Consider the following 22,981-nt stretch of genomic DNA (forward strand, 5'->3'; position numbering starts at 1 on the left):
TTTTAAAGTTTTAAAAACGAACACAAGTAGACTGTAAGCTTCCACATGATCAGCACATTAAAGCATGGAAGATATTAAATAGTAGGAAAAATAGGTAACGAGTCTGTCTAGAAGTTGGAAGGCTGAAAGGAATGGCTGTGCACGCCAAGGACAGAGTGTTGTTGCCATCAAAGGAAAGTGGTTTATTTAGGGTGCTTTATTTAGGTGAAGCTGTAAGTGGAAGGTGAGTGCTCTGACATTGCTGCGCCGAGGTGACCTGGGAGCACATGAGCAGCTGCTCTGACACTGCCACAGACCTGGCACCTTGTAGCTTGGGCAGTTCATGTCATTCATCCCTGGAATGACAGAAGTGAACTGTGGTGACCAGGAGTATGCCAGCATTTATTATTTTTCTCCAAGACAAATAAGTGTAACAGATCCAGTCGTTCACTGGTACCTGCAAAGTTCGGCTGTTTCAGGAGCAGCATTCTGACCAGAAGCTATGCAAAGTCGTGAGATTGCTTTGGGAAGTGATTCGTATTTGATTCTTCACTTTTCAGACTTTTAAACCTTTAGGCTTGATGTGTGACTCCATAATTTTAGGGTTTTTTTCCAACCTTAGCAAGTCTGATTCTGTGTGTTTTAGGTTCCTGGATTATGTTTGTTATTGAGCAAAAGAACTTTTTTATATGAAGCGTTGTTGGCTCCAAAACAAAATTTACATCCCAAAAATTATTCCAAGAATTTAAAATACAGAGGATTAGTAATCCCGAAATGATGTGGTCTCTCTAATGCTCATTGTCACCGATTTTTTTACTGTGGTTCTCATTTTCTAATGCTCCTCTATGAAATACATGAATTATCGGTGCTCTTTAACCCTTGGAAGCTGTCTGTGATCAAACCGTGGTGCTGTGGACTCGATCCCTGGGTGATTATCCTGGTGTTAACCGGGCTCTGCCCGGCTCCATTTCGCGACCCGCCCGCGCTCAAGATGGCGGCGGCGGCGCCCTCAGCCCGCAGTAAAGATGGCGGCGCCTCAGGCGGGTTAGGAGTGGGTCAGAGGAGAAAGAGGAAAGGGAAGTGACGTGACGTCACGTCCGCCCGTCCCGGCGGCGGAGACGGGCACCGCCGGGGCCGTGAGGGATCGGGGAGAGCTGGAGCTCCGTGTGGGATCGGGGCCAGCGGGGTCCGTGAGGGATCGGGGAGAGCCGGGGCTCTGTGTGGTACCGGGGCCAGCGGGGTCCGTAAGGGAGCGGGGAGAGCCGGGGCTCCGTGAGGGGCCGGGGGCAGCGGGGTCCGTGATGGAACCGGGATTAATCGGGCTCCGTGAGGGACCGTCCCGCTACCCGTCCTCGCTACCCCGGGCACAGCGCTGACCCGCGGGCCGTGCGGAGGCTGGAGCCGCGTTTGATGAGGGAAAAGTCTCGTGTTTCCAGGACGGATCGCGCCAGATCGGTGCGAACTTTCGCCAGCCGCTCTCGGCGCGTGTGTTGAGGGCAGGAGATAGGCATAAACAGCGCAGACTGAGCGTCCTGCCCTTCGTTGGTGTTCAGGGCTTTGATTTGGGGGTTTTGGCCCTTTTTTTGGTTTTGTGGGTTTTTTTAATGGCTGTGTGTGACTTTTCATTAGCTGAGGGTGCCGAGTGTTTTGGTCACTTTTGCGCACCTTCCCTTGCAGCAGCAGCATGGCAGAAGGCTCCGTCTCCCCGCTGAAGCACTTCGTGCTGGCCAAAAAGACCATCACTGCCATCTTCGACCAGCTGCTGGACTATGTCACTGAGGGGGCAGCGTTTGTGGAGGGTGAGCTTTCTCCTTAAACTTTGCTTCAAGTATGTTTTACAGCAGCACAGTGTACATTATGTTACCTGTTACTGTGCTGTTAGTATAAACACGCGCCTACAAAAGTAGTCACGTTTTTCATTTGACACTTTTTTTTCTTTTTCGATGTGGGCTGGCAGGAATGCCTGGTATGGTTACATAGGTGAAAAGCTGATTAAGTTGCTGGCAGCATGGCCTCCTTTCCGTGAGGATGAAAGCTTAACCACCTGTAGTCCTGTTGTGTTTTCTTTTGCATAGAAGGAAGGACAAACATGTTCTCCCATTATTCAGTAGGAAAGTAGGTCAACATGATGTCATGCCAGGAGCCACTGGTCATACCCTCAGAGGTGTTAGCAGTGTGGAGGGGTGTGTGTGGCCATGTGGAGTTGGTTCTTCATCACCCCTGGGAGTTTTGTGGGGAGAAGACAGCCCAGCTTAGCTGGTGTATCCATGAGGGGTCCTGGCTTTCCTTTCTGAAGGAAGCAGATGTCCCAAAGAGCAGGGCAAGTGAGGACAGCAGGCTGTGTTCACAGGGTTACTGAATCAGCAGTTAGGTTAGTGATTGATAGGAAGTGATTTATGTCATGACTTCACAAGTGCTTGTGGTGGAGCTATCAAATTACAGGGGCTGATATCACTTTCTGTAATGAGGTTTTGCTTGTTTTGTTTTATCACCGTAATTAAAATTCACAGTGATCTTTGTTGGCATGTGAAGTACTGATTACCTGTACCCTGTACTGCAGAGCATGTACTCTGTATGTGATTGCTTTTATGTTTTTCTTTTCTGTGTGTAGCCACGTACAGGAACCCAGAGCTTGAGCATGTAGCAACAGAAGATGAACTGGCAAAAATACAAGCGTATAAAAACAAGTTGGCAGTCATTGGTGAGGTGCTTTCACGGAGACACATGAAAGTGGCATTTTTTGGCAGGTAATGAACGAAATTACCAGAACTTAATTTGATTTTTTTTCCTTTCTCTTGTAGAGCTTAGTGTTTGTATTTCTAATTGAAATGCACTGGAATTAGTGCTTCATTGTAAAGTTATTGTATGAAATGTAGTACATAAAACCATAATTACCTAATTGATGCTGAATATTTCTTTGCCTTCTTGTTTCCTGACTGTATATTATTTACTTATGTCTTGTTACATGGTTTTCTTCGATAAACTTTGGAAAATAATTATCCTGTCTAGATCCATTATTTGACTTGGTAAGGCCTGAGTTTGTTGTCATCTTCTCCAGGATGGCTTTTTTTTTAAGTGGTGGTTTTGTTTGTTTAATATTTTTTTTCTGGGCTATATCTGTTGTTAAGTTTTGTTTTTGTTTGTTCAGGAGTGCTGAGGAACTGAACTATGAGCTGTTTATGTTTCTGTATATAAGCAGCTGAAGAGAAATAGAGACAGTTGCCTTGTTGGTTGTATCATTAGTCTGATAGATCTGTGTGATGATTTGAAGGGATAACAGTAACAATGAGGTCTCTTAGTCCCCTTTTCTTCAAGGAGATTGATTTTTCTGTGCTTACATTTAAGTGTGTGGTTGCATATTTTTATGGAGTATAAATCTTCATGGTTTAGTTCTAAAAATTCCATAATTGTATTGGAAATAATGCTTACAACGGTGGTCTTGCCTTCATTTTGCTAAAAATAGTTATTTAAAGAAAAACTCAAAAGTCCTGGACATTTGTTATATCTCAGCCTTGCTATTTCACAAAGTTAAAAGTTGAATACATTTACAGGCTGTGGTGTGTAATGAAAGTTGCTTTTGCAAAGGGTAGAAGTTCAGAGCAGGAAAAAGAGAGTTTACCTCTCCCTCTGATGTTTTGAATAAATTCGAGTCTCGTAAAGTGAGCACTGAACTTTTTCTGGAAGAAGGAGCTCAAAAATGAATTACAGTCTGTGTAACTTCATACTGTTGTGTAATAGTTAAACCTCAGATATATGTGGGTGAGGGGTAGAGGGTTAATGTGAAGTAGAACTTTGCTGAGTACTTCAAGTTGTTGCAGAATTTGGAGTCGGGGACCAGTTCCTTTAATTCCACACTCCCCACTCTTTCCTGGCCGGCTGTGCTGTGCTGGCCTGGAGCTCTGTACCCATAACAGCTCGTGCTGTTCAGTTCAGGACAAAGGTGTGTTTAATGTTGCTGTGCTCTGCTCAAAGGGCTTTTATTTTCTATCCCTCTAGAACAAGCAGTGGGAAAAGTTCAGTCATTAATGCAATGCTGTGGGATAAGGTACTTCCTAGTGGGATTGGCCATACAACAAACTGCTTCCTCAGCGTGGAAGGGACTGATGGAGATAAGGCTTATCTTATGACAGAAGGATCAGATGAAAAGAAGAGTGTCAAGGTACGTTTCTTGAATGATTTCACACTGCTTTTTGTAGGATTTTTTCCTCAAAGGGTCTGTCTTTTAGCAACCATTTCAAGTCTAACAAAAGTACAAGGCTATCTTGTTCTGCATTTTAAAGTTCTTAATTAGGAGGGAAGAAGAAACAAATGGACTACTTGGCAATTTTTCTTGGCTATTTCAGAGGAACAACTAAATGTATGTCTTATGGTAGGAGAGCATATGTTGAGTGATTTATTTTTATAGGACTAAGAGTAAGTTCTGTTACTTGTTAAGGATTTGGAATGTGCCCCACATTTGGACTTATGGTGTTTATCTTACTGAACTGCTCACATTGGTATGTTAAACCTCTCAGGTAGATTCACCATGATGCTCAGTGTCACACACTCCAGCCCTGGAGAGAATATACTACTTTGTGTCTCCACAGAAAACCCTGTCTGAGTTTCAAGGCACAACTTGTTCTTTAGACACTGGGGACTTGAAGAGCTTAAAAAAAAAAAAAATCTCAACTATTCACCAGAACAAAGTATGAACTCTGTTACCCTTTTCCAGAGAGATCCTGTCCAGCTTTGCTTGAGAGCCGAATTAGACTGGTGTACAGACTTGTTCGTGGTGCATATTTGTATTTGTCTTCTCTTTATGCTCTTTCTAGACTGTCAATCAGCTTGCTCATGCACTTCACATGGACAAGGATTTGAAAGCTGGCTGTCTCGTCCACGTCTTTTGGCCCAAGTCAAAGTGTGCCCTGCTGAGAGATGATTTGGTTTTAGTGGACAGGTATGTTTTCTGTTTTAGTAAGTGATTTCTTAAAGAAATCAGCCATTAGAATGTTTAGAAAAGAGACTAGTTTAGGTTCAAAATTATTGAAAGGCTTTTTTTCACTTTAGTGCTGTCAGTTTAAATAAAATATATAGTTTTAGCTTCATTTTAGCTTCTTATTAAATCTATATACAGCTTGCATATCATATCATTTTAAAGTAAGACTTTATTATTGAAAAAAATATTTTATTTACCACTGTCTCTTCTGATTAAAATCTAAACCTCAGGATACAGGGAGGGGAACAATTCTGTGAGGCTTTCTGGGTTTCTGATGGACTGCCTGTCACTTTCCTTGGCAATTATGCTTATTAATACTTATTAATTAGAAATTACATTTGTAATGAGTAGATGATCTAATGAGCAAGTGACTGATAAATGCTAGAGGGTAATTGGCTTTTGCTGTGTTCACCTTAAGCTTGATGTAGGCAGCAGCCTCAAGGTATAAAGCTTTGTATCTTCTTACAGGGCCCTTAGGCAATCCCACTCTATTTTTATCAGTTTATAAAAATCAAGTACTCCTTTGCTGTGTAAATAAGAATTTGTGGTTTTTGTTCTCAACAGCCCTGGCACAGATGTCACTACAGAACTGGACAGCTGGATTGACAAGTTCTGCTTGGATGCTGATGTGTTTGTCTTGGTTGCCAACTCTGAATCAACTCTCATGAACACGGTATGATGTGCAATGATTTTACACTTCTTCATTTAAATATTCAGCAGTTGCATCACCAAAATAGCTGAGACCTTTACTGGAGGTGAATCACTGCACTTGGATCTTGTGAATAGGATTTGGGGGTAGGAGGCAAGAAACCATGTATATCCCTCACTAGGGAAAGGAGAACCAAGCTTCTTACCAGCTTTCCTTGCTCTGCCTTGAGGATCATAATTATCCTTTAAATTTAAATTGCTTTTTGGATAAATAGATGTTGTAGTGCTTGTCTTGCTTTACAGTTTGTCATATTTGTCACGTGGAGACAATTGTATTATCAAAGACATTATAGAGTATTTCATATCCAGAAGTTCAGTAAAATGCACAAAGTAGGTGAAGGAAGTTAAATTTCTGTCTTGTTCCTCATATGTTCCTGTCTCAGGAGAGGGCGAATTCCCTTGATTTTTAATACAATAGAGAGTGGAATGTACAAAGACAGTATTTCTTTGCATTCTAGCAAATGAGAATAGTTTGGTAGAAATCTGAGAACATAAAAGGAGTTCAAAAACATGACATTCCTATCTCCTGAGCTGAATCCACAAAGCCTCAAATACAAGAGATGTAATTTAGAAGAGGGGAAAAAGGAAAATTCCGGCAGCATCCGTAGCAAAGAGAGAATTTGATGTAACGATGGCTTTACATTCCCCATTATCTCAGAAGTGACACTTTGGCTTTTAGTATGGACAAAATCTAGAAGTTGTTCACATTATGTGCATATCGTAGTTGTTGGGGTTTTTTAATTAAAGGAAGACGGGGAAAAAAATGTTTCAGTGAACATCTGGTTGCTGTATAGAAATCTGGAAATAATAGGGACCTGTGTGCCAGATTTCATTTTGGTGTAGTGAAATAACAGAGAAAAGCCCAAATTTGATCTCTTTCTTTCATTTGTTCAGAAAAATGAACCACTGAAAACAATCTGAGATAATAAATATGCAGCAAAGATGAATAGCCTGTATGTCTTCTGGAAGATTCTGTTAATTTTGTTTTTATCTGCTCCTAAACACCCAGACACACAAGTGCTCCTCTGCTTTTTAATGTGATTTTTGGCCAATCTTTGTTCTTGTTGGGTGTGGCCGAAAGCTGCTGAATAGAGACAGGTCAGTCTGGCAATTAAAGTCATGCTGAAGTTTTTGGTTGCCTTGCCTATAAATCCTCCCTTGATGCTGAGCACCTTCTAATTAGCATCTGGAAGTCACCAGTGTCCAGGATGCCTGTTGGAGGGAAAGGAAGTAGATTTTAGTCGTGATTGAGGTTTGGGCTCAGTAAACAGCTCTCTTGCTCTTTCCTCTTTTTTGTTTTTTCGACCTGGTAGACACAAATGAAGTTGCTTTTAACAATTAGGTAACTATGTAAAAGCATTTGTGTTTTTCTTTGCATTGTGGCAGATGGTAATTTCTTGATCTACACAGGTTTATGCTGCAGGTAAAGTGTGTGACAACTATGTTCTTATCCTCCGTAGGCTTTATTTTTGCCTCTTGCCATAACAGGTTTGAGAATACTTGGCATTATTCTGCCATATTATCACAGGTGTGTTTTGCAAAAACATGATTGTTCTAATATTCCCCCATAAATTCTCCTCAGACAGAGTTCTCATTTCTACACAGTGATCTTGTTTGCACATGATTACTCCTGGCTGATGGAGGCTAATGGATCTCCAGTGCTGTGTCCAGGATATGTGGTGGTGTCCTGCTGCCTGAAAAAGCTTATGGCAGCACAGAGACCTCTTGTGTTTCAGCTGTGCTCAGTGGGGATTCACTCCATCATGAATTACTCATTATGGCTATGAAAACAGCAATGATGGGTGGTAGGTACAGGCAAGGGACCTAAATACACCTATTTTTTTAAATTAAGACATTCATCAGTGACTTTTTTCCTGTGACTCAAGCCTTACATTCTCATGTAGGAAATGTAACTTCTCTGTAGTTCTAACTGATGTTGCCTATGTGAAGAATACAGTTAGAGAATTTTTTTTTTCTGGATATTTATATCAGATTTGACAGGGTGATCAGGAACATGTTGGTAGTTCAAATAGGAGAGACTTCAGAGTTTTAGCTAGGCATCTTACTTAAAAACTGAACAGATCTTGTTTACTCTTTCTGCCTTCCTCTCTTTCCCAGCAATGTTTTGAGTGTCACACAAGTGCAAAAAGTTTTAATAGGGGGCTTGAAGTATCAAAGGAGATAAAGTTTGAGATGGTAAGAGTGAAAGAAGGAAGGAAAGAAGTGACAGTGAATGATATGAAGGACTTACAGAAAAATAGATCTTATTTTCCAACGTTTTCTGAACTGTTTGTTCTGGAAGTTTTTTTGGTTTGTATTTGTACCCATTTTTAGTGAAGCTTGCAAGGTCTTTGACTTGCATTGGCATTGGTTTTAAGGCATTTGATGACTTGAACTGTCTAAGCCTATTTTGTGTTGGATATCTGTGGGGGTTAATGTTGATGAATTCTTTTTGATAAACTTTTAAAAAGCTGAATTAACTTCAGAGTCTGTTACAGAAGAATGTGTGACTCTGGTTTGGATCTCTGGGCAGTTTTCTATTTGTGTTTTAATTCTTAGGAGAAGCATTTTTTCCATAAAGTGAATGAACGACTTTCGAAGCCAAACATCTTCATCTTGAATAATAGATGGGATGCCTCTGCATCAGAACCAGAGTACATGGAAGATGTGAGTGAATTGGTGACTCTTATTTGGGTTTACAGTTAATTAAGACATATTCATATGGAAACACTAGCTTTGTCTTATTAATAAAAGGATAAGTTACATGGTCAGAAAATGAAAATAACTTATTCCTTGTTCCATGCAAAAAGCAGCCTGCAATCCAAGTGGCAATATATGCAGGCAGCTAAAACAATGGGAAACTTCTTTAGAACCTTATTCCTCCACAGTTAAGCTTGGTTTTTAATCTTCTTTGTATTACCTTCTATTTCTGTAGTGGTAATGCAGCCTGAGGGTACAGTTCATACATCTGTACCTGTGTAGAGTAGCTGGTGAAGTGCAGCATTAGGTGTGAACAGTTCAGAGTGCTCTTCAGATCTCCCAAGAGCAGCCAGCTCATCTCAAATAAGTCAGAGAGACTTATCTCTCTGTATGTGGGGAATGAAGTGTTTACCCCAGTAACAGGCTGAGATCTCTGACAAATACAATTGTAGAAGGAAATATTGTTGCACCCAGCTCTGTTTAAATGAGTAAAGGCAGCTGCTGCCTCAGTAGGATTGGCAGCATCTGCTGTCTGAGGGGTGGTTCAGCATCTGTTCTTGACTCTGTTCTGATTTGTTGACAGCTCCATTTTTGCCATTTTTCCTCATGAGCTTTTTACCTTTTCCTCAGGTGCGGAGGCAGCACATGGAGCGCTGTCTGACCTTCCTGGTCGACGAGCTCAAAGTTATTGATCCTGTAGAAGCAAGGAATCGCATCTTTTTTGTTTCAGCAAAAGAAGTTCTGAGTGCCAGGAGACAGAAGGCCCAAGGAATGCCAGAGGGTGGTGTGTAGGAACTGCTTTTCCTCAAATACAGAAAAATACCATAAAACCTGATAAACAAAAGTATTTAAGCACTGCTGTGAGGTCTTGCTGTCTCCCTTATGGTCCATTATGTTTTGCAGGTGGAGCACTTGCTGAAGGATTTCAAACAAGATTCCAGGAATTTCAACATTTTGAGCAGATATTTGAGGTATTTATGATGGGCTTTTTAGACTGCCTGGGTTTTATTGCAGAGGTACCTTTTGCTTATGCTTAGCTTAATTCTACTGAGCATTACCCATGTTAGCAAAGGAGTGTAAGGTATTTAAACCATCTGCAGCTTTGTCTTTTCTGTGTGTTCTGTTCATCTCTTCTCACCTTGAGCAGCAGGTGGTTGTTGGAAAGGAGTATTGTTCAGCAAGGGAAGGGACCAAAGCTCTTAGCTCTTGTTTGAGATCTCAATACCAGTATGGTCTATATAAAAGGAGATGATGCCCTTGAAAAGGTGTGTACCACTTACAACCATGTGCTGGTGAATGTTTCTAGTAAGAAATTCAGTTTCGCCAACATAAATCTAAATATTTACTTGCACTTTTAAAGCCAGAGTTTTGAATCTATCACCATTATGTACCTCTTAGCTCTGTTGCTCTGAGCATTAACACTGTTTTTGCATCTTTTGTGCTGTACATAATCCACACTTCCACCTCAGTCTAGCCATATTCATAGTTGGAGTTTACAGTTTCTGCAGAAGTAGGACTGGCTGGACAGTTGAGTGAGTCCTTTATGATAGGATCCATTTGACTTGCTGAATTTAATAACTAATTAATTAAAGCCATTCTTGGAGATCTTAAGGAGGCATCTTGGGCCTCAATGGTTTTGTGTATGAGTGTATTTAAAAAAATCAAACTGTCTCTGAAAAGTATTTCTTCTTGCATTACAACAAACACATCTGACCTTAGCAAAACTGAGTTATGTAGTGATGTGTGTGTATCAAAAAGGTTTTAAAATAATAGCTTGGTTCGGTTTTGCATAAGCAAGAAAATGTCAGACTGAATTTTAAATTTAATCCTTATCCATGCTCTTATGAGAGATGACTTGAATTGTTGAAATGATGGATTCAGAGTACTGGCAGGGCCTGAATCCAGGAGGCATGCCATTTCTTGCTTGTGTCATCAGCTGTAGTCAAACATGCATTTTTGTTTGTAATTTTTGTCCTTAGAATTACAGTAGGAAACTTTGAACCAGTAGGAAAAAAAGTGGAAATTTGGCTTCTAAATCAGTTATTGTTCATTATTGTGTTTTGCCATGTGCTGTACCCATAGCTTTTTTGACAAAATCTCTTATAATTACAGTTAAGCACTTAACACTTGGAATATTTCAACGTTAAGATGAATGATTACTTATTAAATGATGTGGTGCTGTGAGTGCCCAGCACGTGTAAATCAGATGTCACAGGTTGGCCACCACAATGAGAATCATCCATCACAAGGTCATAGCCATGACAAGTTTCTGTGTCAGAGGCTGGGACAAGGAACAATTATGTGAGAGCACTGTATAGCCTTAAAACAACCGTATTTCTTGTTTCACATTCTGTGTTTCATTTGCTGCATGCCTGCCTCCAACCATGACAGTGAATTCTGTGATGTTTTTCGCTGCTTAGTCGTGTTACATCCTGAAATCACAATGAATGGCTTTAAATAGGAGTGTGATCCCACCATTTGAAGAGAATGACAGCTGTGCTATATTAAGATTACCAAAGCAATTTAAATTTTCAGTGTTTGCTGTTGCAGCCTCTTTCACATTCAGGTTTTGTGGGCAGTTTCTTGAGTTATAGTGGCATTTTATATGCTTTTAAAGCAAGGCTGATACTTAATGGTTCACCAGGTCTGAAGTCTTCAAACCTAATACTCAAATTACTGTCACTGGAGCTGATAAAGTTGCTGACAGCAGCATGCTGTTGTCATCAGTTATGTTTGCCAGCTCTAGGCTATGTATTAATGAAGAATATCATGCTCCAGGTAAAACTTTTTGTGTTCAGTCTGGGAACAAACTGATACCTTTGTGCACTGCCAGACCAGATTCAGCCCTGAGTACAGCCTGAACACTTCTGCCTAAAGCACTTTGCATTTACTCTGTTTCCTGACAGAGGAGCTGCAAGTCTCAAGACTCTTGGATTACACTCCAGTGTGTGAAAAGGAAGGGATGAGAGCACAGATGCTTCTGTCTGTCCTTGTCAGACACTGACCCCTCCCCTTCCTCAGTCTGTCTGTCCTGCCTTTAGCTCCTGGTCCCTGTCCAGGTGCCCTGCTCAGACTTCCCAAACACCTCTGACACCCTTTTGTCCAGCTCCCATCTCTGAGCAGTCTCATCACCTCGTGTATAAACTCGTCCACGTGTGCTGTGTTCCCCCCGGGCTGTATCTGCTGGATTTGCTCCTCCTGGATTCTCTCACCCTGCTTCTGTCTTCACTAAAATTGGACAGCTTCTTCCTCTTTTCCATGTGGGCTGAGAAGAGGAACTGTTACTTCTCCAGCACTTCCACATTCCTGATTTTAGTGTCAGTTGATGGGAAAGCCTGTTCATTCCAGGACTGATAGGAGCTCAGTATAGCTAGAATCTTAAAAAAAACCCCAAATCTAGAAGCAGGCCACCAGTGCCAGTTTGTTATGATATGAGAAGAATATTGGACTATTTTTGAAAGGTTTGTAACTACATTTATGCAGACTTGCGTGTGAGGGCAAAAATCCTTCCAAAAATAGGTGAAACATGGTGTTTTGCAAAGCAGAGGATGTTTAAAGTTGCTAAAAGAAAAATTGGTGCAGGCATTACTAAAAACACTTGTAAGCATTGGGAAATGAAGATTTTAGAGACTCATATAGTAGCTTTAAAAAGTAATGCTACTTTGTATGTCAGCTGTATTGCAGCAGAGGAAAAGAGGCAGTCTTAAAGGGTTGAATTCTTGGATCAATTCTGCATTTTTATATTGTGGAATAACGGAAAGAAAGGGTATCTTCTGAAATTTTACAGTGAGATGCATGGACACACCTTATCAAACAGCACAGAAGTGCCTCCACACTGCTAGTCCTTAGTGGATATCCTACATAAAACCAACCTCACCGTGCCTCAGGTTGTGGTGTTTCCCAAGTTTCTTAAAAAAACTGGTGTCAGAAGTGGTGTGGGGAGCAGTGGAGGAGGGAGGCAGGGTGGAACAGCGCTCCTGGCTGTAAACGGGAGTGAATGGCAGAGCCTGAGTGAGCCTCCCCAACCCTGCTCAGGGGTGGAATAATCTGTGCACTTAATGACTGTCCTGCTTACTGGAAGTGGGCTGGAAGGTGACTGGTTTTGGTTACATTGTTGAAACACACCTTTTATCTTTGTTTCAGTAAATACTTATTTACAGACTAACAGCAAAACTGCTGCTGTCCCCCTCTTATCTTTCCCCGTTGTTTAACTAACCTTTGTGTTTTTCCTAGTGCTCTAACTTGGATTTTCTGATTGTGTTGTGAGTGACTGTCATCCTTTTATCTACCACGTACTAACGTTGGGAAGACTCTTTGCTCTGTGCCCAGTCTAGCTCTTACAATGTGCTGATATTTATGAAACTCTGGCCTTTCATTGCTGATTTCTAGATCTGCTTCATCGAGGAACAGGGGATATTTTACCCATTTTGTTTATTTTGGTTTGATTTATTATTTTTAGATAGCTGAAATCTGTTACTACAGCATATGCTAAGGTCACAGGCAAGTCTTTTAAAACCAGCCAAAATCTGTTTGTGCTATGAAAGGTGCATCCACAGATTGGGAAGGATTTAAAAATCCCATAGATCTGGATTAAGCAAACTGGCTGCTTGCCTTGTTCCCCTCAAACACGGAAGGTGGCTACTTTGGGGTGCCTCCGTGCAGGTTGAATTCTGACATTTAATTGGCTCCATAACTCAGGATCTGCAGTTGCTTGAAAAAAAATCAAAGTCTGAATTTATGGCTTATTGCAACTGATTTGCTTTTGCCCAAATTGAACATTTGTATATCTCTTCAGTCGCTGTTCTGTATTTCTGAATCACTGTTCAGTATTCAAGATTGATTAATTCTGTCTTTAGAGCTTTCTCTACTCATTCATTTAACACTTCAGTAATCTTCAGATAAGCTAATATTTTAAGGGCTACTTAACAATTTTTTTTTATCCTGTGAGAAAACCCTTGTTTCTTATCCCTGCTCATATATTTTGTTCCTGGATGGTCAGTATTGACCTGAGCATGTCAAATTTCATTGACAGAACTGCTTCTTGGAACTGAGAACATGTATTGCAATGAAGAAAACTCAAGCCAGGCTGTATTGCCAGTGTTCATGTTTGACATTTGTAATTCTGAAGAGATAGTTTGGAAAATTTTCGAAAGAGATAGATTTATCTTAAGTTTTCTTCTTTCTTTACGTTATTGATTTATTTTAAAAGATTGAAAACCTCTGCACATTACTGTGAATGAACACGAAGGCAGATTTGCTGCTATAGACTCATTTGAGATTTTAGTTCTGTTGTTGTTTAATTTGTCTATACTTTCTCCCTTTTTATTTCCCATTGGTTTAAGTTCTTGGTAAAATTGGCAGCATGTGCTTTCTGACAGTGAAATTCCTGAGTGTGTTGGCATGGAATTGCAGTAATGTGTTGTGGCTTGGGCCCCTCGCAGGAGTGTATCTCGCAGTCAGCCGTGAAAACCAAGTTTGAACAGCACACTATCAGAGCTAAACAGATAATAGATACTGTGAAAAACATTATGGACACCATAAACGTGGCAGCAGCAGAGAAAAGGTAGGTGGGCTGGAGGGCTGGTTGGCTTTGGTTTGTCCAGATCGTCTGAGGAGCCATTTCTGTGCTGGTGATTTTCTTGGGCCATTTGTGGACTTTAAAATTCACTTTTCCTGCTTGGTAAGAAACAGAAAACTTTTCTGGTGTATCAGTGTGTCAGTCTTACCACTGTTGACTTGCTCAGTCTTGCCCTTGGTCTCCGACTTCCATACAGGGATCTTGTTATTACCTTGTTGTTCTTTGTTGCTGACTTGCAATCGCTGGGTTTTCAAATCTTTTTTCAGAAATATTTGAAATTTTAAGTTTTTCTAGCTGTATGCAGCATTTCAGAGGTGACATTTTGGCCTGTTTAACCTAAGTTTTCTGTTAACAGTAATACTGAGAAAATAAATGGGAGGATGTGGACACTAATTTGCAAGTGATAATAATACTGTCAGGGGTGATACAAGCCCAAGCTAACAGAGTCTTTACCTCTGGCCCTTTCCAGATTGTATCCTTAAATATCTGTATTCTCTCTTTGTTCTTGTAATCCTGTAGTGCTAATGATAGCAGCTTGTCTGCTCTGTTTGATAGTTTCATGTATCCTTTGAGGTTTGCATAGTCTGGGATTTTTCCTCACTTTTGTTGCTACCCTTTGTCTGTTATACATAGTGAACTTGCTGTGACGTTTAATCCTTCCCATACATCTCCTTTCTGCCTGTCAATAGTGTGTCTTTATGTTTCAGCAGACTCCACTGTGCTGTCAAACACTCATCCTCCTGAATATGTCAGCTTTTACAAACTGTTTACGTACTGACTTGTCTCACATTGTCAGATCCCATGAAAACATGCTGTGAAATGTTTGAAAATTCTCTGATATTCTACTGCTTTCTGTCAATTGACTTACCAAAATGTCTGTGGTGACCCCTCTTAGTCTGAATTGCTGTTTATTGTTTCTGCTGGCCCTCAAGATGGAACTGCTCTAGGTTTTCAGGACTTTTTGTTTAAATGATAGGTCAGGGAATTCTGAAGAGAGTTGTTAGTGCTGAGGTTTCTGCCACATCCCCCTTGCTTTGCATCAGACTGATGTCACTGCTAAGGAGTAGTTGAGTGCTGCTGGTGAGCAGCAGTTTGATCAGATTTACCCTCTTTTTTTTTTTTTTCAATCAGGATAGACTTAAGTTAAAGAGCTCTGGTTCCCCACACCTTTTTTAGTTGCAATCATGTACAGTGATAACAATTTGACTCAAAATGCTGGTTTTGTAAATACATCAAAATGCAGTGACTTGAGTTAGGTTTGCTCAGTGCAGCCCCTCAGGGCAGTGCCTCTGCCTTGGTCAGCCACGGTTCCTTGTGGGTTCCTCTGGATTCCTTGTGGCTGCTCAGTAACCATCAGCTGGGTATGGGCTTGTTTCATTCCTGGGAGAATACCTGCTAGTGATGGTGGTTTCCTTTCTGCTGCATTAGAGTCCATTCTATGGAAGAGCGAGAGGATCAGAAGGACAGACTGGACTTCGTTCGAAACCAGCTGAACATTCTGACGGAAGATACGAAGGAAAAAATCAAACGTGTTACTGAGGAGGTCGAAAATAAAGTAAGTAATGGCAGTGTGAACAACCTGCCACATCCAAGTGATGCCTCTTCTGTCAGGCAGCTCCTTTAGGAGCCCACCCATCGTACGAAGGATGTTTGAAATGTCCAATATGTTCCTTTTCCAATACAAAAAAAGAAAACCAGGCCTCAAAATGCCTGTCAGGTAACTGAATCATTTCTTGTGACAGTTCATGCAGTAGTCTGTTTTCACTCTGACTAGAAAAGGTAGGAGAAACATTTAAACACTTAAAGTATTTTCGGTGTTCTTCCAGGTCTCCTCTGCCATGACTGATGAGATTTGCCGACTTTCAGTTTTAGTTGATGAATTTTATTCAGATTTTCACCCTTCTCCTCAAGTGCTGAAGCTCTATAAGACAGTAAGTTTTCTTGCATGATTTGAAGTCAAGCTCTTTGTCTTTCCCTTAATTTCTACTTCTGTATTTTCATAATGTATGTAGCATTTTATGTGACACTTTAGGCATTGCAAGATTTTTGCTTTCTGACATATGCATATCTCTACCTCAAATTGGAAAAGGTTAAAAATATTTTCTGCTTTGTGTTTGGAAAGAAATTAATTTTTGTTTCAACCATCCTTTTAGTAGAGTGGCTCCTAATTTGTAGTCTTCACTTCCAGTAAATAAAGACCTACCATAAATAATTTTCACTATACCTAAAATCATAGATCCAAAAATAAAATGAGCTTGCAAATACCCAATGCTTTTAATAAAAACTGGGACTTTTTTAAAGTTATGTAAATTCCTCCTCAAACTTAGTGTTTTTAAGACCTGTACACCCTCATTAGCCTCTTATGCTCAGACTTTGCTGCTGAGGAATGACTACCATAGCTCCCACCTCTTCCAGCCTGGTTGGATCACTTGGGAACACTGTGTTTTCGGGACAATCTGTGCTGTCCCAGCTCAACAGAGTGTCCTGAGCAGGCCCCCACAGGAGTTGGTGGGAGCAGTTTGTCTCTGCAGAGCAGTGAAATTGGCCCCCATCAAATGACACAATAAAGGCTTTGTAGGGCAGTAGGTAGTGGTTCAGTGGCTTTCCAGTGTCACAGGTTATTGGAAGTACAGACTTTTCCATGTGCCCCTTTAATGATTGCAGTCACAGGGCAGTGTTCCCTGTGTCGTTTCAGTTAGGTTTCGGTGTGCAGTCGGAAAGCATGGTATTTCCATGGTAACCTGCTTTTCTGCCCACTGTAAGGAACAGTGCTTAGTGTGTAACATGTCAGTGCTCTGTACAATGTGACTGAATATAAATTAAATGAGTTAAATACAAATTGGTGAGCATGTGTTCTCTATAAAACTTCAGGAACTGAACAAACATATAGAAGACGGTTTGGGGAAGAACCTGGCTGACCGCTGCTCTAGTGAAGTCAATCAGTCAATGCACCAGTCTCAGCAGGAGATGATTGGTAAGAGGAGGGAGGAGAACTGTTAACACTTCTCACTTAAAGGAAGACAACCTAAGAAAACTCGATGTTAAATCATGATCAGAAAGAAAATTATTTTAACATTGATGCTATAAACGATAAAGGAAAAGCCAGCGTAGATCAGGACTGAGTGTTCAGCTCAGTGCCCTGACTCTGATACTGACCAGTAACAGATGCTGGGGGAGAAAAACAATGAACCAGGGTAAATATAGCAATCCCTCCCCATTTTAGGGACTTCTGAGCTGAGATACTGCATCTGGATTAATGGCTTAAGCAAGTAGCAGTGGACCTGTCCTCTGGCAACTTGTCTAATCCTTTTACAAACCCATTTAAACTTTTGGCTTCCACAACAGACATATGAAATACACTAATTATTAGGAAATGTTTCTGCAGTATAATCCTCTCCCTAGGTCCCTCCAGATCCTGAATGCAAAGCAGATCATTTCACAAAGGACTTGTGCACTCCCTTTTCTTTCCTTTATAAGTAGTAACTTTATTGCACATCCTTCTCCACTGATCTGTTCCTGGTAATAAAGATTCAGAGCAAGATCATGAAATTACGTGAACCCTTCCGTCCTCTTAATGCAATAATGTTGCCTTTTCTGTATGGCACCACAGAACTGCTGGATAAATCAATTCTTTCTTAGTCTGTCCTTATCTTTTGACCATTGATAGAGGTCTTTCAGTTAATTTGCCCTTTTTTCCAGCAGTGCTTTCTTGGTGAGTTACTGTTTTCTTATATCAGAGCAATAAATTGCCTGCTCTGTTGGGGTCATCCCTGCTGAAATGCCATCGATTTTACAAATAAATAAATAAATAACGAAGTGGTCAGTTCAGATTCTTAACAAAGCTTGTCAACAGTGCAAGGATGCTGCTTGTGAATATGCTCTGCTTTTAATTAATCTTTACTATTTGTTTTTATTTCTAGAAAATCTGAAACCATTGTTGCCTTCTAGTGCTCAGAATCAGCTCCACTTGCTAATTCCATGCAGGAAGTTTGACCTTAGCTATGATCTAAACTGTCATAGCCTGTGTGCAGATTTTCAAGAGGATATCATGTTCCACTTTTCTTTGGGATGGACTTCACTCGTAAACCGTTTCTTAGGTCCTAAACAAGCTCAGAAAGTACTCTTGGGACTAGTAGATCCAAACCTACAAGTGAGTGCTTCGGAGCTTGGGCTGCCATTGTGTGCCTTGTTTTATCTTGATGAGAATATATTGATTTTTACTCTTTGCCTTTGCTGTTTACATGCTTGCTGCTGCCTTCCCCTAGGCCCTTTGTGTGAAATATTTTTGGTGAGGGTTGTTTTTATTGGATTATATTCAGGGTTAGAATGGAACTAAAAACCTCTCCTGAACTTTCTGCAGCTGTAACACGAGTTTGTTTTTCTTTGGATTAAACCCTTTAGATAGCCTGTTCCCTTCGTAACTTTTGGATCCTTAGCTCAGAGCCAGCCCTGCATAGAAACCCTTTTTTTAACCCCATGTCCGTTGGGCAAGGACATGTGAAAGCCTCCACTGCTCCTCAGGAGTCCGGTTCAGGTTTCTGTGCTGAAGGGTTTTCTTTCAGTAGATCAAACCCTGAATGTATGAAAATAAAACAAAAACCCATCTGTGTAGTTCCTTGATGCTTTTTACTCAGGCTGCCCTGTTCCCATCTTCTAGATCCCTCGTCCTTTAGCCACCACCCCGTCTGCCGCCAGCCTTCCCGCTGTAACTCCAGAGAATGTGCCCCAGGATGACTTTATGGTTCCTTTGGTACTGAGTTTAGCCTCGCTGACCTCTCGGACCTCCATGAGCATCATCGTTGTTGGCGGAGTGGCAAGTAGCACTGGCAGCATTCCCTGTGCTGGAAGGGATGGCAGAGGCCAAGCTGGCCTGTCTGGTTGGGGTGCAGCACAGAGCCTGTCACGGACTTGACACTGGGCCAGATGAGCACATGCAGTGCTCTGGGTACCCACAGTCAGTCTGTAGTGAGAGAATCAGTTTAGTTACTCTGAGGAGAGCTGGGCATGTTCTCTATGCTGTAGGTCTGTGTTCAGTGTCTGAATTAAATGGCGATTTAACTGATTCAGTTTGGATTTAGTGGGAGCTTTGCTTCCTCCTTCATGAAAGAGCAGCAAGGCTTCTGTAACCCGCACATTCTCCATGCCAGTGAGGCCAGCTCATGGGAATGTAGCTGTATTGCTCTGCAGTAATATTATGGAAACAATATATTTTCTTAAACTAATCCGGTGAAAGGGGCCACAGAGATGATTTTTTTAAAAATGGGTGGAATTAGATTTAATTCTCTGGGGCAGTTTATTTAAGCTGAAGAAGATTTTCCTTTTCAGATTTGGAAAACTGTAGGCTGGAAACTGATCTCGTTGTCCCTGAGCATGTACGGGCTGTTGTACCTGTACGAGAGGCTGACCTGGACCACGCGGGCGAAGGAGAGAGCCTTCAAGCAGCAGTTTGTGAACTACGCCACTGAGAAGCTGCAGATGATCGTCAGCCTCACCAGCGCCAACTGCAGCCACCAGGTGCAGCAGTAAGTGTCACATGGGCTGTCCCCAAGCTGGGACAGGTGTCTGTCACCACGGGGCTGTGGGGACTGGGTGTGCATGGTGAGGGGAGGCACCTTTAGTGTCCCTTGGCATTTATTATGAGGGAGTTGGAAGAGAGTTTAAAATTACCACCTGAAAAGGCCAATAGCTGCATCTCTGTGTGTGGCTGTGTGTGCTGCTCTGCAGATGGTGACTATTTGTCCAGCATCTTATGGTGGAGACGTGGGAGTTTGCTCCAGTGGATTGTTCTGGCCTTGCAGGCCTTGTAGGGGTGAGCAGAGCTTCTGCCCCAGGGGTTGGGATGGGCAAGTTCTGAGTAGCTAGTGCTGATTCTTCTGCACTGCAGAAGAGGAACTTGACAGCCTTTCTGAACTGTTGGATTTTTTTTCTGTGTTCTCTTTCCCAAATCTTTCCCCACCTGTCTCTGCAAAGTAATGTCTGGCTGATTGTCTCCCTCAGACACTTTCATTGAAACAATTTATTTTGATTAAATTATTATTTCAGAAAATTAGGCCTGCTGATGAGACCTAAGCCCCAGGGTGCAGAACACCTCTCCTGTGTAGCTCAGGGAATACTTTACTAGTACAGAGTTCAGCTTCAGCAGAGGAAAGAGACTCATCCCCGTGTCCAGCAGCTGTGTGTCTCTGTGAGGACATGGAAGAGCTGGACTCAAACCAATGCTCCAGTGAGGTGAAGTAGAGAGGGGAGAGGATTTCTCCTCTCCTGGGGGACAGCCTGAGTGCTGGCCCAGGGTGGTAACTGGGTTTCTTTTCTGTTTGTGTAAGGAAGAGTCTTGGAAATGGGGTTGGGAGCATGTGGCTAAGGGGACAAGTAGGATGGGGTGCCTCAGTGGGCAGGTCTGGGGCACAGGGCTGCTCCAGCACCTCTGAGGCTAGCCAGAGCCCCATCTCAGGCTTGTACTGTGGTTGCTCTATGCAAAATGGCCAGACATGATGTTGGTGTAGACTGAGGTGCATTTGGCATGTTTAAGGTTTCTTTTTCTAATTTAAAAAATGCACAGTTCTCCTGCTTTCTGCTATCCTGTAATCCCTTAAGAGCTGGAGGCCTCGATTTCTGTGTTCTGCACACTCCAATGGCACATGATTTTTGAGTTGTTTTCTTAATTTTTTTTTTGGTATCATAGACTTCCCTAAATCATGATTACGAACTTGTTTTCCCTTTAGGGAAATGGCCACTACCTTTGCTCGGCTCTGTCAGCAGGTGGATATTACCCAGAAAAACCTGGAAGAAGAAATTGCTAGGCTTTCCAAAGAAATAGATCAATTGGAGAACATACAGAGCAACTCCAAGCAGCTGAGGTAAGTCTGGGTGTGACTGACCAGAAGCATCTCTTAGCCCTGCTGCCTTCACAGTGATCCGTGCCAGCTCTTCCTCTGGAGCTGAACTAGGCTGGCTTAGGTGCAGAAGGGTGTGCAGAGATACCTTGAGCAGCTCTGGGTAAGTTAAATAAATGTTTGCTGCTCTTAGTGAATCAGCAAAGCTCCAAAAATAGTCTTTCTTTGATCATCTTTATACCCTTGTCTCTCTTCAGTGTATGGGAGAGTGGCCTTTCTCCGGAATTTTAATCTGTAGGTAGCTGAGGTTGGCACCTTCCCAAAGCGCCCTCCCCACAGTAGAGCAGGGGAGCAGCTGTGCTGTGTTGAGTCACTCGGTGCAGTACTGGTGTTCTAGTGCCAGTAGTAGGTGTTTGCAGAGGAGAAACTTCCAGCAGTTGGTGCTTTAGGGATTTGGAAGCAGCCTCAGCCGTAGTTTCCTGTTCTTTTCCCCCACTGTAAGGCTGCTCTGGCTCTGGGCTGCTGCCTCCTGGCCTTGGGCATCCACCACCACTGTGGGTGAATGTCTGGCATGCCCCACACACCCCTTTGAAAAACCTGCATTTAGGTTGTCGTAGTGCTGCAGGTCTCAGTAGAGGAATAGAAATGAAACGCAGATGTTCCTGCACTGAAGCAAATCCCTTGCTTTTGTTTTGCAGAAATAAAGCCATTCACCTTGAGAACGAACTAGATCGCTTCACAAAACAGTTCCTTCAAAAGAGTAAATAAAATGTCCTTGCGAACCTTCCCAGTGATCCTTTGTAGGGCAAAGTAGAAATTTTACAGGTGACACTTCTCCTCTGTGGAGCCACATGAAATGATTTATATTTTAAATGTTACTCTGATTACACTTATTGTAAAACTTGGACTGTGATGGTGAACCAGACTGAAGAGCTGTGCTACTCCAAGTGTTACATTTGTTTTGCAGATTTTGGGTTAAAAATTATCTTTAAACACTAAATTTCTTTGGGCACTTGACAATAAAAACCCAAATCCTCACTGGTTTCCATTAGTATGTAGCAGTGGCAACTCTTACTTCCTGGCATCCAGGAGCTTATGCAGGGCTAGAGCTTATCACAGTCATCACTGTCTCCTCTCAGCTGCTTAGGAATAAGCCAGGGATGGAGGGTGCTGCTTTTCCATGTTGGTGTGATTTTGTTAAGTGAAGGGAAGTACAAACTCTGGAATGGGGAAAGGACTCCTGACTTGATTGGAAAGCAAGTGCCAGTGTGCTGGGCAGCAGTTCCTCTTCCTCAAAGGGCAGTGAAAGATGAGGGCAAACTGCATTAATGAAATGCAGTGGATAGAGGGGTATGTGGCCACCACACTTAGCCAGGAGGGCACTGGTTAAGTAAAAATGAACCTTTTCTTGCAGTTGTTAGAGCAGTGAAATGGCCCTTTGCCTGTGAGGGCTGGGCTGGAACCATGGTCAGGTGAGCTGCAGGTCACAGCCAGGCATAGGAGGGTTTGCTGAGATGGTCTGGACTGGATTGGTGCAGGTTGGGTTGGGTGTCAGGATTGACCTAGAGCTCCTGCTGCTGGACTCAGGGAGTACAGGGAGAGATGGGCTTTGACCATGCCCTGACCAGTCCCTTGGTTCTGCTCTAGGTGACACTCCAGGCAGGTGTGCTGGATTCCTTTTTGTTTGCTCATCTCCAGTAATGAAAAGCCTCTTTTTAAAAAAAGGAAAAGTTTCTGCTGTTGCCATCTGCAGTCATTTAACACCTACTTTTTTCTAACTAGACTTTTTAAAATTATTTTAAAAGAAAAACCCTTTTCAGAGTATTTATGTATTTTTATGGCATTTAGTTAACATGACTAAATGAAATACTCAGCTCCAAGGTGTTGCTGTTTTCCAGTAACTAAGGGCTATCTTACCAGGAAATGGATGTAAGATGTAATGCCAGAGGAGTCACGGGAAGACAAAGAACAGTTCCACCACTGTGTTGGGTGTTTGTTCCTGGGTTCTTGGGGGTTTGAGGGACACTGAAATCCAGCTGTGAGTAACAGCCTGGCCGTGGTGTGGTGAGGGCACAGCTGTGTATCAATGCTCTGTTTCTGGAGCATTTTTATTGACATTGTATCAAGATAAAACTTTACATGCATGTGTTCTACAGTTGTTTATTAAAAAAAGTACTACCCCTGTGCTCTATTAAGTTCTTTGCAGCT

At 42.0% G+C, this 22,981-nt stretch overlaps 1 protein-coding gene across 2 annotated transcripts; it reads left to right on the forward strand.

The window, feature by feature from the left end:
- The first annotated feature begins 1,116 nt into the window (after nucleotides 1-1,116).
- On the forward strand, nucleotides 1,117-22,958 carry MFN1 (mitofusin 1). Of its 2 annotated transcripts, none has more exons than XM_008924448.3 (18): nucleotides 1,117-1,165; nucleotides 1,657-1,778; nucleotides 2,591-2,726; nucleotides 3,976-4,138; nucleotides 4,791-4,915; nucleotides 5,519-5,627; nucleotides 8,222-8,329; nucleotides 8,993-9,146; nucleotides 9,266-9,333; nucleotides 13,804-13,925; nucleotides 15,369-15,495; nucleotides 15,767-15,871; nucleotides 16,812-16,914; nucleotides 17,861-18,090; nucleotides 18,598-18,753; nucleotides 19,266-19,462; nucleotides 20,663-20,797; nucleotides 21,472-22,958. In XM_008924448.3, exons 2-18 carry the CDS (start codon nucleotides 1,664-1,666, stop codon nucleotides 21,539-21,541), a joined length of 2,223 nt encoding a protein of 740 aa, XP_008922696.1. In that variant the 5' UTR covers nucleotides 1,117-1,165; nucleotides 1,657-1,663; the 3' UTR covers nucleotides 21,542-22,958. The 2 variants fall into 2 exon arrangements, with proteins under 2 accessions (XP_008922696.1, XP_017930374.1); XM_018074885.2 differs by lacking the exon at nucleotides 1,117-1,165 and adding an exon at nucleotides 1,345-1,434.
- Nucleotides 22,959-22,981: the final 23 nt, after the last annotated feature.

The sequence above is a fragment of the Manacus vitellinus genome, unplaced genomic scaffold (genome assembly GCF_001715985.3).
Source record: "Manacus vitellinus isolate BGI_N305 unplaced genomic scaffold, ASM171598v3 scaffold_29_pilon, whole genome shotgun sequence".
Classification (NCBI taxonomy): domain Eukaryota; kingdom Metazoa; phylum Chordata; class Aves; order Passeriformes; family Pipridae; genus Manacus; species Manacus vitellinus.